Source organism: Pogonomyrmex barbatus, unplaced genomic scaffold (genome assembly GCF_055798465.1).
Source record: "Pogonomyrmex barbatus isolate J1 unplaced genomic scaffold, ASM5579846v1 scaffold8, whole genome shotgun sequence".
Lineage (NCBI taxonomy): Eukaryota > Metazoa > Arthropoda > Insecta > Hymenoptera > Formicidae > Pogonomyrmex > Pogonomyrmex barbatus.
This window is the reverse complement of record NW_028297182.1, coordinates 5,908,735-5,925,548: the sequence shown is the minus strand read 5'-3', so window position 1 is coordinate 5,925,548 and position 16,814 is coordinate 5,908,735. Positions and strand designations below refer to the sequence as shown.

At 35.8% G+C, this 16,814-nt stretch overlaps 1 protein-coding gene across 9 annotated transcripts in view; it reads right to left on the bottom strand.

The window, feature by feature from the left end:
- The window catches only part of C3G (C3G guanyl-nucleotide exchange factor), a 70,607-nt gene that overhangs the window by 41,407 nt on the left and 12,386 nt on the right, over positions 1–16,814 (bottom strand). For 8 of the 9 annotated variants that reach the window (XM_089084078.1, XM_089084079.1, XM_089084084.1 and 5 more), the window contains exon 2: positions 16,434–16,801. The exons of the other annotated variant lie outside the window; for it this stretch is intronic. In XM_089084078.1, coding sequence (XP_088940204.1) covers positions 16,434–16,620 — 187 coding nt within the window. In that variant the 5' untranslated portion in view covers positions 16,621–16,801. The remainder of the gene's footprint in view (positions 1–16,433; positions 16,802–16,814) is intronic. 9 annotated transcript variants of the gene reach the window in all.

Sequence of the window (16,814 nt, the reverse complement as noted above, 5' to 3'; positions counted from 1 at the left end):
AGAAATTTACAACGATGGATGCTGGGGGCTCCCGACCGACGACTTAATCGAGTCGGCTGGGAAAACGGACATTATCGTCGAGCGAAAGAGTTCAGACCCGAAGGAAGTCATCGATTTCACTTGCTTCGAAATGGCGTACAGTAACATCAATGGGCATTCCGCCGTTGAATCTGCGGCCACCGTTAAAGCCAGAAACTACCTCACAATTCTCGTGAGTTGCGCCACGACGGCTGATTTAATCGAGTGTTCGCGATTCGAACGAATATTCCGTAAAATTAAAGAATTTAAAAGTAACGCATGAATAATTTTTAATTCAGCTAGGACGGCTGTTATTATAAATTTCTATCGCTAAACTTAAAGATCTATCTTATTATATCGAAATCTTGAAAACGCGACATTAATTTTAGGAAGTTTATTATGTGTGCGCTTCGCGTCTTGGTGTGTCGCTTTAATATACTTCACGTGTGAGAAAATGTCCTTGCTAAAATCTTTTCCCGTCATCTCCCTCCGTATATATATATATATATATATTCAAATGTTTCGAATAATAAATCACCTGGCGTTTTAACACGCAGCGCAAGAATATATACGCAAGGAATACATTACAGTGAAGTTTACATATTGAGGTAAGGACAAGAAAGGGTGCATTATTGTTGCGTGGAAGGCAGAAATAATCTACGCGAGAGCTTTCGTCGAGGGCTTTTGTATTAGCAGTATCTTAAAATGGCCAGCCGTTGGCTATCGTTAATTAGAGAATGTCTGGAGTACCTCGAGGATACTTCTAAAATCGATACCATTGGTGGATGCCTCATGCCAGATACGAGGGACGATATCAACTAGATTGGATTGCATCGGACTGGATACATGTATTGCACTTCAACGTAGTTCATTTCCGGAAAACAATAACCAGTTGCATTACCAGACAGAACATTCTGCGAATGGCAATCGGTGGCTCGAGGGAAGAAAAAAAAACAAGAAATCAGCGTTAAAAGGTAGCAACGTCGTTATTTTCTCAAAATAAACTGTCTCGGTGATCAAAGAAAATATTCTTTTAAAAGAATCACTAATCAAACGCTTGAAAATAGTTAATTGAATTTCAAAGTCTTTAAAAATTAAATTATAATTTTCTTTGATATTGATATTATTATCACGTTAAAATGTTGACATGTTATAAATTGCGAGTTAAAATGTTTTAATTGAAAATTACAATTATAATATATATTGTAATAAAAAGACAAAAGCTTTATAATTATGAATATCTAAAAGAACACATCAGTAGCCACAAGTAATTTAACAACGACATATAACTATGCGAATGTTATAAAAATTATATTTATATTTACATTCATTAACTGTAAATTATACACATTAACGATACATTACACATCCCATTATTTTACAACAAGTTTGTTCTTTGGAATTTGTGAATAAAATCAATATTAATCACATTAATCCAGCTTTTAATTATTGTTTATAAAAAAATCATTATATCGACGCTGGAATATTGGATGTTGTAATTTATGCGTGAAAATGCAATGCCATTAACAATCACGCTGGCTTTTACAGCCGCGTAAAAATATCGCAAAATGGGCTTGAACTCTTCATCCACCAATCCATTATATCGATATGCATCCGCTCACGTTTCAGAGAATATTTCATCCGAGAGAAAGCCATTATCAATGGGCTGAGATGTAACTATGTGAGATAAATACAGCAACATAATACAGCAACTACAGTCGCATGTAGAAATTACGTATTTTACGTATTTTTTGTAACTAAACTTTGAAATAACAAAGAAAACTATAAACCTTTAACCTTTAAGTTTAAAACTTAAATTTTAACTATATTAAACTTAGCTGTTAACTTTTAACTTTTTCTTTATTCATTTATAGAAAAGATATTTACTTTGAAACTTTTTTTCCGTAATGCTGATTAATGGTCTATTTTTGACTAGTTATTGGTTATTTAGAAAATAACAACCAGAAAAATCTAAATTTTACTTGACAGAAATTTTAAAGTTGATATTTACTGACCAACTTAATCTGGTTAGTTTCTGGCTAATTGCTAGGCAAAAAATGTCAGAAAATTCCGAGTTTTTCTGGTCAGTTTCTACTAGTTAGTTTCTGGATAATTTCTGGCTAATTGCTGACCAGTATTATCTAACAAAAATTATCTGTTCAGTTATTGAATAGTTACTGTCCAGTAAATTCAAAAGAATAAAAATTAGCCAGTTTCTAGTGAGTAACCAATTTTTTTATACATTTTTCTACTTAGGTAATATAACATTTCTTTAAAAAAATATTATCAAAAAAATAAACAATTATTACAACAAACAATTTTATGTTCATTTCGCGATAAATATTGATAAAGAAAGAAATATATAAAAAGATATAAAAGATATAAAACAAAAAAATATCAAAAAAATATCTTTCTAAATTAGGACAGAAAATTTAAATATAACCCGCATTGCAGTTTCTCTGTAAAAAAATGTAAATCTACTTAAACTTATATTTGCTTGACTCATGATTATGCCCCAATTATGTCTTCATTTTTAGATATCAAGTGTAAAAATATGATAAACTTTAGGTACTTTATATCCACAATTGTACTTATTAAATAAATATTTAAAATGATAGAACACGGTGATATGCATCTATAACGTTCGAGTCGATTCGAAAATCTATAGTCGACAGCACACTTTCTAACTTTTTATCTTAACGGTATTTCCCTTCTCCAGATAAAACTCGCGTAATGTCGCGTGACGGTTTATATTTCGTAATCACGCGTTTCAACATTCATTCATGATATCTTTGACGACGCAGTCAATGTCTCATGCAAACGCGACTGTTGTATCGGCGCGCACGCGATCTCCCGGTGCACAATGGAATCGCGCGTATGCTCGTATGTGGACATCATAAAACGAGAGGGAAAAACGGGAAGGCCGCGACTAACATGTGCCACCGTATACAGGGTGTTTCGTAAGTCGAGATCAATCGCTCGAGAGACGAACCCAAAAAAACAGAAAAGTTGATACGAACATAAATCCGAAAATACGTTGCTTTCGAATTATCGCCATTTTTATGTTGAAATTTCAGGTTGCTTTGTTTTCGAATTTTTTTTTTATCAAAGTTAAAAGAAGAGGTAGTCTAGTCTTTATAACATAATTGAAGTCAAATAAAAGCTGCGAGCTAGCTGTTTTAGCATTACACAGAATGCACTCTGGAAGTACAACCCGCTTAGCATCTCTTGGCGGAGATTAGGACTCCACAGTTGTGCCACCCGAGTAATGCTGAAGCAGCCCGCAACTTTTTTTGACTTTAATTACGTTACAAAACTCATAAGGATCGTCTCTTCTTTCAATTTTAATCAAAAAATTCGAAAGCAAAGTAATTTGAAATTTCAACATAAAAATAGTGATAACTCGAAAACAACGCATTTTCAGACTTACGTTACGTTTTTTTTTTTTTCTCATTCTTGGATCCCCAATCACCTCTCCCGAGCGATTGACCCTTCACTTTTGAAACATCCTGTATAAGTTGGACATCCGTGACAAATGCACTACGCGTAAAAAGAGAAAGCTAACCGATGTTAGTACCCTTTGGAGAATACACAGGGGCGTCTCCGGTATTACAGGATGTGCGACAACGGCATTCTCTCGCTGCTGCCGCTCATTTCCGCGTGCAATAGTATCGTCGCCGTCGCCATCACGGTCCCTGAAATTGCATCTGGCTGTTGCACTATGCACACCGTTGTGTACACCGCCGTAATTAGCGAGTTCTTCCAAGTGGACGAACGGCGCTTTATCAGCACGACACGCAGCTACGCCCGGAAATCGCGCGTCCACCGCATCTACCGGCTACCGTGTACGTTCTATCCCATTTACCCCGCGAGTGACAAACCATAACTATGCGCGATATAATCCAGAATTCCGCAATCTCCCACGGTGGTACACGCCGCAAATTTCGAGACAATCTCACGATGAAAATTGAATTAAATAAATTTTCTGCCCAATTTTCGCCCTTACAACAGTCGTATCGTAATTCAAGTCGCAAACGTAACGCGTGGGCGATGCAATGAGAATCGCATTGGCATCTCGTGAATTTTAGAATTAAAATTGAAATTAAAATTGTTTGCAACAAAGAAAATCCGATATATAAATAGAAATTCCATCGAAGAAAACGCGTGGTCTTTGCCGAGGGAGATTTCATCTCACGGTGGATCATAATAGCCGGCGCGTAACGGCGATAGGCGAATCGTGCAAATTATGCAAATCATGCAAACGGTCCGCAATTTTGGGGTCACTGTCATTACCGATAACCGTACAAATGGTACGAGCGAGGGCTCGATACTCACCGATGCGATACGACTCCGAAGGAGGGGAAGGGAGGGGAGGGAATCAGCGGCGATATTTTATCCGGGGCCGAGAATTGTGCGCGGCGGATAAATATCGCCATGCACGTGCGAATGCGAGCTATGCCCCCGTGCTATATCGATTCCCCGATAAACCGTGGCATCCATTTGATTATAGGAAATTTGTAACGAAGCGACTTCGAATTGCAGTCACGTTTAAACGCCGGATGCGGCGCGTCGTTCGCACGAGCGGCGCGCCGAGAAAACAGATCTGATTGATTCGAATTAACATTTCCATTTGCATAAACGAACAGGCAAAGCCGGTTGGCTGGCCGACGGGCAAAGCCCGTGGACGTTGTCATGGAAAATTTTCAATCCGCTCGGACGATAAAAACCAACCGTTGAACGTGAACTTCAAAATGTAAACTGTTTATCGGAACGAACTTTAAAAGCACTCTCGTTAAATCCCACCAAATGCATTCTAATTTAATAAGTTTCTCCTAGATTTCCGGCTGTTTTAAACTCGTGGTCTTAGAACTTTTGGAAAGATACGCGCGCGCGCGCGTGTATAATGCAATTTCTCCGGTAAATTTATTTTCAAAATACTCGAAGTGCTTTCAATTTAACTATTCGCAGATCACGATAAAATGTTTAAAGGTCGATAACAATTTTCTTATTAATTACTTAAGTTAAAAACTTAATTTGCAAAGTGATCAGCTTTACTCGTTCGACATCGGAATAATTTTCATCAACAGGTCCTTAATAATAACATATAATAAAACAACGTAAACATTACAAGCTAAAATTTTTTTTTTAGCAATAACGTAATTCTACAATTCTACAATTATTTCCGAACGAAATCATGCATGATGAAATAATACATGATGCAAGAAGATGTAAATGATTCAAGCGCCTCTGAAAGCGACTTGCTAGCAGAGACAGAAGATTATTGATGAACCGATCGCTTAAATCCCGTCACGTTCTCGTGATACGCGCGACATATTGTCTACGACGCGATAATTAATCTCATTAGCGTCCAACAGGATACCGCACTAATGAGATGCCATTTTTTTCGCATTCCTACTAATAGCTCTCGTCGTATATTCCTCACCGAGGAATAAGGCGATTCTTTCCGAAACCGCAAATTCAAATAGCAACGTACTTTTTCACGTCTTGTTACGAAGAATTAGGCTATCGGTCTTCGTTGCTTTCTCTCAGTAAACAAGTTCCCCAATTCAACAGCGACGTATTGCCCGTTTTGAAAATCGATCGATGCAGTTTTTCCGTTTCGCAACTGTTGCATCGGGCACTTCGCCGCCGCGAAAGAGCATTCGGAAAATCGAGACTCGAGAATGTTGTCTGTTATATTATATGAATGCGAAGAGTTTTTGTTGTGGATGGAAAGTTCTTTCCCTACTTCGTGTCTTTCGCTCTATCAGCGTCTATATCGCGTTCTGCATCCGTTCTCCCAGAGGTTCACTTGAGCGGAAGTTCTCGCACGAATGAGGATCGACCAGCGAGGAGGAGGAGGAGGAGGAGGAGGAATAAGAGGAGGAGAAAGAGGAGGAGGAGAAAGAGGAGGAGGAGAAAGAGGAGGAGGAGAAAGAGGAGGAGGAGGAACGCGTAGGAGAGTGTGCGCGAAGAAAAAGACGGCGGAGAGAACCGGACCGGAAAGAAAGGCGAACGGCGGAAGATACGCGGGACGACGAAGGAAAGAGAAAAAGGTAAGAGAAGAGAAAATGCCGGGTAGGAATAGCGAGGGAGCAGCTCCTTTCCCATTTATTTTCGTCGTACCTTCCTCCGCCATCTCGTCGCACGTCCCACGACGAGGAATTTCGCATTTCTTGAACTCTCGAATGCGTCTCGTTCTTCAATCCGCTGTATACAAAATCCGAATTCAGCTCTTATAACGTGTACACGTGGCCTTTTTTACTACCCCCCCTTCTTCTTCCGACGGCGGGACGGTGATCCCGTCGAAGCCGCATCCCCCGCGTCTCGATCGGGGCGCGCCCTAAGCCAGGCATTCCCGAAGGGACTCGTGTGAATGCACTTTGCCGCAGCGAAAGATTCGTCTCTTCTCCTCGAAAATTTATCGGTGCGACAGGATGGCGTTAAGCTCCCCTTTCACAAGCGCGGAGAAGCGGATTTCTTCATGAATGCGCGCGCGCGAGCGCAGCCTGCTATCATTTTATCGGAAGGTACTTAAGAAGATACTATCGTCTTGGTTAATTTATGAGTGGCAGTTCGAGACACGCCCGCCAAATGCCACGGGGTTGCATTAACCCTCGACAAGTATGCCAAGTTTTATCATATCGTTAGGAAAGGAGAAGTCGTTCAAATGCCGGGCAAGTAGCCGAGGTCTATCGCATTCTGCCAGCTTAAGAGACACAAATTTCTGGAGTCTCATCTCTTCTTTTTGCTACTTCTTCTCTTCTTCACTTTCTTCACTTTCTTTTTTTTTTGTCTCTAATAGCCGTTTTCATCCAGGTTGGTTAACTTTAACCTTAATTTAACTGGCTGTTCGTCTCTTTCCAGAAGTAGAACTACACTACCGGGAGACAAGGGACTGAATTAGACTAAAGTTCGCATCCCTCCGCTCCGTTTCTCCCCCGATCGACCATCCGTCGGGGAACGCCGACCAGCAGGCGGAGTGCGGCAGTGGCCGCAAAAGGCGTTTATGCCTATTTTTTTAATCTCAATCATTTCGCGAACTTCGAAGCGTCGGAGAATATAGCGAGGGAATACCGCGTAAAGAACACGACGGTGTTCTTGGTGTTCCCCCCGCGCCGCACGACACGCCGCGCCTTCAAGCGCTAACGCTCTTCGCACCGCACCACGCACCGTACCGGCGAGCGCTAACGCGCCCCCTGCGCCGCACCGACCCCGCGCCCCGCTGTTACCTCACCACTGAACTCCTCTTCCTACTCTTTCACATCCCCGCTCCGATTCCTTATCATCTCAAAAAACCAATTATATCCGATCCTTTTTCTCCGCCCCTGTGGAGATCGATCAATCCGACCGATCCGATCGAAAAATACCAAGATCTCGAGTATAAAAAGGTTCTCCACAGAAAATCATCCTGTTCCGCGCTCGCCTTCTGAGAAGAGCACGTCTCGAGAAAAGCGAGTATCCGAACCGATTCTGGTAGCAAGCCTGAGATCTGTTGGGGCTCTCCCCAACGCGCCAAGTTCGCCAGTCGGCCTGGCTGAAAACCGTCTTCGAAACCTTTCACGGCAAGCCGAGAGCTGCTGGGGTCTCCCCAGCGCATCGAGGCCGATTCCGCCGTCTTCGAATTCTGCCGCCGTATATCGGGATGTCCCCCGATATCACCGCACTCCCGTCCGACCGATTCCGAGCACCGGGGTACACCCCGGTCGGCCGAGCACACTCGGCAAAGACACCTTCCGCCACAGCTGGGGCTCTGCCCGGCTGGCCGAGTTCACTCGGCATTCTTTATACACACAAGGGGCACATCCCCCGTCAGCCGAGTACACTCGATAGGGAACGGGCACCCCCGTTTCCCGATCCCCCAAGCGGTCAGAAATCCTCACGCGGAAATTCCACCCTCGCGACGAAGGCAACGCCCGCGCGTTTCATAACACGCATACGTGGATTTAAATCGCCCGAAAATTAAAGATCCTCGACAACACGTGCGACACCGCCGCCCACCACGCGCGCCCCGCGTCACCGAGTTACGCGCAGCGACCTCATCCGCATAAAAACTGTAAACACGCGCCGATCACCGTCTCGCCCGTTCACGGCCAATTCTATTCGCGTTCCTTTCGGCTATTTGTGCATTTCCATCCGGCACTATACATTGTTATTTCTTTCTTTATTTCAATAAACTATTGTTATAATATAATTTCGATCTAACTCTCTACACCAAAATTCTGTCTCCAACGTCTCCTCACTTCCCTATCTGGTAACCGACTGACCGCGCGAGAAAGCGAGACCGTTTTAAAGTTAAAGTTGAAATTAAAGTTAGCATTAGTGAAACGGGCCATAAGAGAATTTTTTAATTTTTAACCTTTTATTATTCATTTATAATTGACTTCCTAAGAAAATTATCGCGTTTATTTATTCGCTTTATGCTCTCCATTAGCTTACTAATGATACTTCATTCACGAAACAAAAGTAAAATATTATATACCATTGTCAATAAAATATGTATAATTGTCTGCTGAAAATTTAAATTAAATCTGGAATTAAATGTTATAAAAAGCCTCGTATGAAAGCATCTCTCGTTTACGGCTTTATATAATTCAACGCATAAATCCGTGACGTCTAAATATCATTATTGAACCTGGTTTTCCTCCGCAAATAACAACGTCGCTACATGTTTCTACAAGCAACTTACATTGTATATACACCGTGTGGTTGTTGTTAACAGCAGTACCCAACTCTTTATCCGTTGTTGAAAATTCCCCATATGGAACTGTGGCGGAAGTTAATATAAACACGGAGAGTAAATAATTCCCCCTGTGCGCATTTATCTCGTCGTTGGACACCCTCCCCGTTCCGTGTTTATCGGATCAGCAATTAAACTGCATTCCAAAAACGAAATTCTCTTCCGTGTGTAAATTACAATAGAAATTATTCGTGTATAATTTCGTGTTTGCTTGATCGAAGATACTTAAAAATTATAATCTTTAATCATACAGAGTCACACTGATGTTTACCCCAAAACATCATCTTATGATATGACAAAATTTATGCGACATTGATATAGGATATAATGTAAAAAATTTGCATGTATGGATTACGCAATTAAATTGTCCAATTTAAAATTCTTTCCTTTCAAAAATGTTATGAATTATGTTATATTATTAAATGAATTATCATCATGTTTCATAATTATTCATAAAATAAATTCTAATTCTAAAAGTATCATATTTTACTTAATTAATACCAATATTTCAGTAATCTATTATTACATTTTTATTTTAAATAATATTTAAAATAAATAAAAATAATTAAAAAAAGATTGTATTGTCTATTTAAACTCAAAATTCAAGTCGCAGAAAATTTTTTATTTTCATTTATTCAAACAAATATTAGTCTCTTCAGAGGCGAATTTTGAAAAATAAAAAAAAGAGTAATTTAATTTTTTTATATTAAGTTTATATTTAATTAAATTTAAATCTATAACAATCAAACAAAAAAAATAAAAAGAAATAAAAATATTGTGGGGAATATTGTTCACTTTTTTGTTAACGAATTGTTATCAGAATTTAACAAAAAACAATATGTGGTCGGTGTTGCTGAAGAGTTTGATACTTCGATATTTTTATTATAAATAATATTAAACTAGTGGAAAAAGTTCTTTATATGTCATGTGCGTGAACTTGTTATTGTTTTGTGAGACTACATCTCGAGTGATATATCCTGGAAAATACAAAACACTGTCCGTTATCGAATATATAACAGAAAAAACAGTTTTTTAAACATACGCAATAATTTTGCAGCTATGTGTTGTGCGTGTTAAAAAGAGATTTATGTCACGTAAACACAAAGGTAATCACTTATTTGCGAATAGTTTCCGAAAGCTTTTGTCCACAGAGACTCGATGTGACCAAAAAGGGTGACCGACCCTACGAGGAAGAGTCGCCCGAGGGTCCTCTACCAAGAGGAAACTCTCGTGTAACGTCTTGATTAAGTGGCGGTTTACACCCTCCGGCTGTCGGGACACCCTCGTAAAACAGGCCTGTGCTGCTATATCTCCAATTGGCGCCATTAAGCGCCGATCTGTATCCGCGAGATTTGATTTATCTAAACACATAACCGAATAAGCAAACAAGAAATAGGTTGTTCGTACATGCGACCAACTGTAACTGAAACTTCTCATGCAATGTAGTTACACCTTGCACGTAAGTGAGATTTAGAGATAGAGGTAAAAATACCAATACCAAGACGCGCTTAACTAAATACGAAAAATTATTTTTGTTATTTAAATATATATATATTTAAATCTATATTAAAATATATATATATATATATATATATATATATATAAAAATATATATATATATATATAAAATTTTGAAAAATGAATCTAGACACATGTAAGTAATTATTCTTACACATTCAATATAAGAAGACTGGTTATGACATTTATATCGACGTCGCGTTTCGGCAAGAAATTATTATTCATGAAAATCCTCCAGGATGCTTCTAGCAATCCTACGCGAAGCTTCTGGGACACGGATTAAACCACTCCGGGACTTTCGTCGAGAGTGTATTTATTATAAGGGAGGGTTTTACCGGATATTATGGAAGAGCCTCTCGCATACTACTTCAAAAACAGTTCTTCTTTTTCTTCATGAATATGGATTTGCTGAGCATAAAGACTTAATAACAAAGAATTAGAAATGCACTGGACGAAAGTTTAAAAGAGCGAGACCATCAGATTTATTTCGTGATGAAGCAAAACGTACTTAGTGAGTATTTAGCTTTTACGTTCAGAAAATCTAATTGTAAACATTTCATAATCTTGCAACTTTTTAAATTAATATTATTTTAGATTTTTTTCTAATAAGATCATCTTAATTAAATTATTCTAAAAAATTAAATTATATAAAAAAAGATAATATACTTATATTTTTCAAAACCATTTATGCACATACAATTTCAAATTCAAATAGTCGTAAAAATTAAATGCAAATTTCACACGAATAGTGCTTGTGCAATTTTTTTGAAATATATGTTTTACATGTGGTCAGATCATATGATCTCAAATATTCAACAATATCTTGTCGAACATAGATAAAATAATAGTGATAATATTCTCATATCTCTTGTGCAAACTACAATACAATCGTGCGAATCATGGATTTATGTCACGTTAATATATCACGAAGAATCGCTCGTTGTCGAAATTGCGAATTCGCAATGTCATTGATCGAACAAATTCCGTTCGTCCGGTTTAATTTCCAGCATGACACTGACGAAATTTATTTCGCCAGCAATTACGTCTGTCGTTCCGTTTCGTGTTTATTAACGCCGATTTACACGCACATGCGGCTACCACTACGGCGCGATGACAATAATGATGCTGCATGCCATTTATATATGAACCGGTAAATTTATCCAGTGAATTTCTGATATCAAAAGCCATCCCAAAGTACCATGACAACCGATCTCTCCCGGATATTGCTCGCGGGTTGACAGAACCGGAGGCATTAGCAGAGAGTGACCAGTGCGGCGGTCTGCCAAATCGTGGGATGTGGGATCTTATCATTTAATGTGAAACGCATATATAATTGCATATATATATATATATATATATATATATATATATATACATATACTGTATGTATATATATATATATATATATGTATATACACATTATATATAAAGCACATGCACGCGTGTGTGTACATACATGTGTATACATGTATAAATTTCGGTTACACAAACATTCTGTTATATGGTAGTGACGTTTTGCATCAAATGATGAGGGCTTCTCGTGATCTAGCAGTTCAACCTGCATGTGACATTGACCGACGAAAGTAAATTTCACGCGATTGAAATCATTTCGATTGAAATCATAAATCTTAAAAAGCATTTTTTTAATTTAAAATTCGGCGAGTTCAATAATGCGAGCATAGACACATAAAAATTATGTTTATATTTAGTCGCAAAAGTTAGAAGAGGCGCTTTTATATATGATATGATGTTAAAGTAACATCGAGTATTAAATTTATTAAGTAAAAAAAGAGCAGATAAAATTACAGAGTACATTAAATTTTTTCTATTATAAATTATATTATTTGCAATAGAGAATTTGAATGATTATGATAATTTTATTTTATAATGAATAATTTTTGAGCGATTAAGAAGATTATATTAGAGCTCGCATCATGTACGGGCAAGTTTCTTTAGAACCCAAATTCTTGATTATATTCATAAGGGATAACTTGTTTGTCATCGCGAAAAGTGTAATGGGAATGAATACTTTCGAAACTATTTGGATCGAAGACTTTATTATCCTAGAAGCTAATCTTGAAAGAGTAAGAAAGTTTAGCAAACTGTAATATTGCTGTATCTGCTTTTTTTAAGCTTATATAAATCTTTTTTTATCTTGTCAAACATTATTTGTTTCCAATTCTTCCTGATTTTTACATGTAATATCTTAAATTATTTAAATTTATCAAAAGTTAAATAGATTTGAAATCAAATTTGTTTCAAAAATAACAATTATTAAAGCTCGTAACTTAATACTACACAACTTTTCTAAAAATATAAAATCGGTAAAATACAAGATTAATAAAACGATGATGTTGCCGCGAAATTCATAACAAATGTATGCCACCATATGAAAATCCATGTGCCAGTGCCAAGATTCTATTTCTGCGATCCATTGAAGCGAAAATATCCTTCATATGCTGTTTCTTGAAAAACAATTGGCGAACATGACTATTCATGAACCCCGAGTTTGAACCCCCCGATATAATTGGAGAAACGAATAAATGACTCAAGTGCGTCAATCGAGTAACTCTCCAACAAATCATAAAGGAAAAAAAAAAAAAAAAAAAAATCGCCATAAAATACATCGGGTTAAAAAAGAAAATGCAGTTTAAAAAGAAAATATCAGGTTAAAAAAAAAATCAGGCTAAATGCGTTACCTCGCCTCTCAAGTCATCAGCTCGTAACGTATTACGCCTTTAGATAATCGATCGCGTCATGCGTATCTCATCAGCCAGACGCTAACGTCTCAATATAACGTCGATTTTCTTTCAAGCCTGTCATTAAGACCCCACGTCATTACGCTCTAATCGTTCGCAATTTACGCTTCACCCCCCCCCCTCCCCCCGCGTGGGTGAAAATCATTTCGTCCATTAACTTAGCGAGTCGAGAGTATTTTGCGAGAATGTTCCGCGAGCGCGAGACGCGGGGCGACGCACGCGTGAGACAGCGAACGTAGCAATTTGCCCGCGCCTCGAGTCTAGGGGGAAATCACCGGGTGGTGTATCCGTTGTGTGTATATTGCGAGGGAGACGTCGCGCGTAATAACGACGACAACGCTAATGGTCGGAGGTGGTGTACCTGTGATGGGCATGCGGTGCTTAATATGATTGACAGCGCGAACTAGTAATTATCCGTCGAGATGCCTTCGTTGCCCCGCGCACATAAGGTTTAACGCGCACGACGTTGATCGTAGCGTATTTTATAAGAGAATGCAATAATTTAAATTCAAATTACGTAGATTGCGTACAGCGGGCGGAATGAACGAACGAGACTAGACGAAGTTGCGAACGAATAGAATCTGGCGGAATAAACGAATCATTTTATCCCAAGATATAACATCGACTTGATTGTGAAGTAAATTTCAACTCAATATGCGGTATGTTGTAATTATCATAAAAAAATATTCGCGACTGATTAAATACGCGCGAGGTAAAAAAAATGGAAAATAATAGCCAAATGTAAAGTTCGAGATAACATAGAAATAGCGAATTATCGGAATGACAAAATGATAACTTGTATAAATATGTATACATATTGTTGGTAAGTTTTTTAAAATCCTTTATAATCTTTATAGAAATCTAATATAAAAAAATCTCGTATCAAGTAAAATATTAACAATATTTATAATAATATTTTATACAGAAATGGAAAAAATTCATTTTGTTTACAAATCAATTGGAAAAAATAATTAAAAAACGGAAAGATAAAAAATATTTATACTTCCGTGAAATTTATCAAATTATACAATGTTGTAAAAAACTTTGCAATATATATAAAATTTATTTTAAAAGATCTATAAATATTCTTTTTTTATACGAATCTATTTAAAAACAAAAGATCGAATATAAATGTCAGATTATATTCAAGACATATTTAGGGGAAAAAAAAAATTAGCATCTAAATTAACCACTAAATTAACATCTTTTCCATACAACATTTTATAGATAATTTATTTTTATTTCACCTAATTATAAAGTGTACGTAAATATCTTGTTTCAATCTTAATTATACATTAGCTGTAATAAAGCTATAAAAGAATTTAAATAAAAATTTCTTATTTTATAAATTTAAATCATTTATTTTATGATATCATTGAATTTCTTCTAATTTCCTCTCTTTTAATTTTCATTAATTATTTGCGCAATAATAATTCCAACATATACAATTCATTAATTCATCCATTTATCTAATCTATTTTAATAATAAGAATTCAAGATAAAACATTAATCAAATATAATTATTTATTTCGTAATGTTCTTAATTTCATTTTCTAAAAAACTTATTTATGATTCACAATTCATACATAAGAAATAATTTCAATTTTATGATTATATATATTTATAATAATCCATTTTTTTAAGCCATTTATTCCAAGATAATAAATTTTTATAAAACTTTATATTTATTAATATTTTTATGTTTATAATTTATAATAAATATATTTACGCGCATTATTTAATATTATTTTCATGCAAATCCATTACTTCCATCTTACAATTAATAAAATAGTCATTTATCGATATAACGCACAATAACGAAGTTAAGATTGTGATAAAATTACATTTTATTATAAGATAAAAATATATGTAAATTATAACAATGTCCAAAATAATTGATATTTTGAAGAATCATTGTTACCTGTAGATAAAGCAATTACAAATAATGATCATCACAAATGACAGAGATAAAAAATAATAATTTATATAATTGCTCTTGTCTGTCGTCGATGCCTCTCAAACTTCATCCTCCTCTCAGATTCATTTGTGCTTATACAATTCTTTACATGTGGAAAATAGTTAATTACGATAGCGCATACTAATTACTAGAACAAAATAACCGCATGACATTATCTATTAATTGCAAATGACATTACGCATTACACCATCGTATATTACGATAGAGAGATTAATACAAAAGATAGTTTTATGATATCTCTCCGATATCTGCGAATCTCGTAAATCAATAATTCGTAGAAAAAAAAAATATATATATATTTTTTTAAATATATATTTATATATTTTATATATATATATATATATATATATATATATATATATATAAAATCACATTTCATAATTATGTTTCTTTTGATATTTAACACGATCGCATTATTAATTGTAAAAATTAATCGATTATGCAGATTAAATTGTTAATTATTTGCAAGAAATAATCATATTTTGATTTGAAATTATACAACTATCTATCAATTCGCCATCAAATATGCTATTAAAAGAAACACCAAACCTGTTCGTTGGACGGTCTCGTTACTATGAAATATTTAACATTTTGCAAAGTACATACATTCCCGAAATTTCGCTTTTCGCATTATAAATGGATATATGAATTAGTGCATATAATCTGCGTCATAATCGTTTTGTAGGCTCATTAGAGTTAGTTGCCTAGAATAATTAATTCCGTTTCATCAGAGAGAGCATTTTGGAAAGAAAATATTTAAATCCGTACCGACGAGAGGAAATTTATTTCAATTTGGTTAATATCTATAATAATTTAATACGAGAAATTATACCTATTAATACAAATTAAATTATGCCTATTAATACTAATTTGTAGTCCAATTTGCATATATGACTAATAACAAATAATTCTAATTGTTGCATACGAATTATTTATTTTTAATAACAGTTTGGGAAATTAAATACACCATTTCATTTATCTGGAAATCATTTATATAAATTAGTTTATTATTTTTCCAGATTTTCAATAAACAAGGAAGCAATTGTATCAATTGGATAAATAAAAGAGTTAAATTATTGTAAAAAATGTCACAATTTAAATTGCACAATTTAAGTTTTTACATTAAAATTGCACAATCTGAAATTATTCTTAAAATCTATTTATTAAGATGTGACAATCATGTATAATTGATTTTAGCTAAGTTTTTTAGCAAAAACTATTAAAAATCAGCATAAAATAACATCAATGTAGAAATAAGTAGCCCAAGTTCGTGCAAAATATAAAAAGACAAATAGCATATAGCTAATAGGAAATGACTTTTCAAAGTCTTTGCATTTTTTTTTTACTGTTAACATACGAGCATTGACACAAAATGTAAAATCATCTCGCGTCCTTAACCTGAATTTTTTAACAAAATTACCTTTTAAATTGCAGGTCGATAAGGAACCGGAAAGACTTCTGGCGTGATTGGTTACGGCCAGCAGCAAAGGTGTGGCCGTGATGTGAAAAGACTTCGATTTCGACATAAACTGTTTTTGCACTGTATAGCTGCGGGTTCGCCGCCGAAATCTCGGCGAATCGAGAAAGCTGTCGTCGTACTGCGGCATTTTACGATGTGAAAAATTGCAACAAAATTTTTTTGTCCAAACTGTACCTCACATTATTGTTCGTAATGTCAACTTGCACGACGTCGAATTGCATTTTTAAATACGTATGTTCCGTCGTAACGCACTTGCACTGTTCAATCTCACTATTCATATAGTTATAGACGATTGTTTATCGCATCTTCTAAATGTCAAAT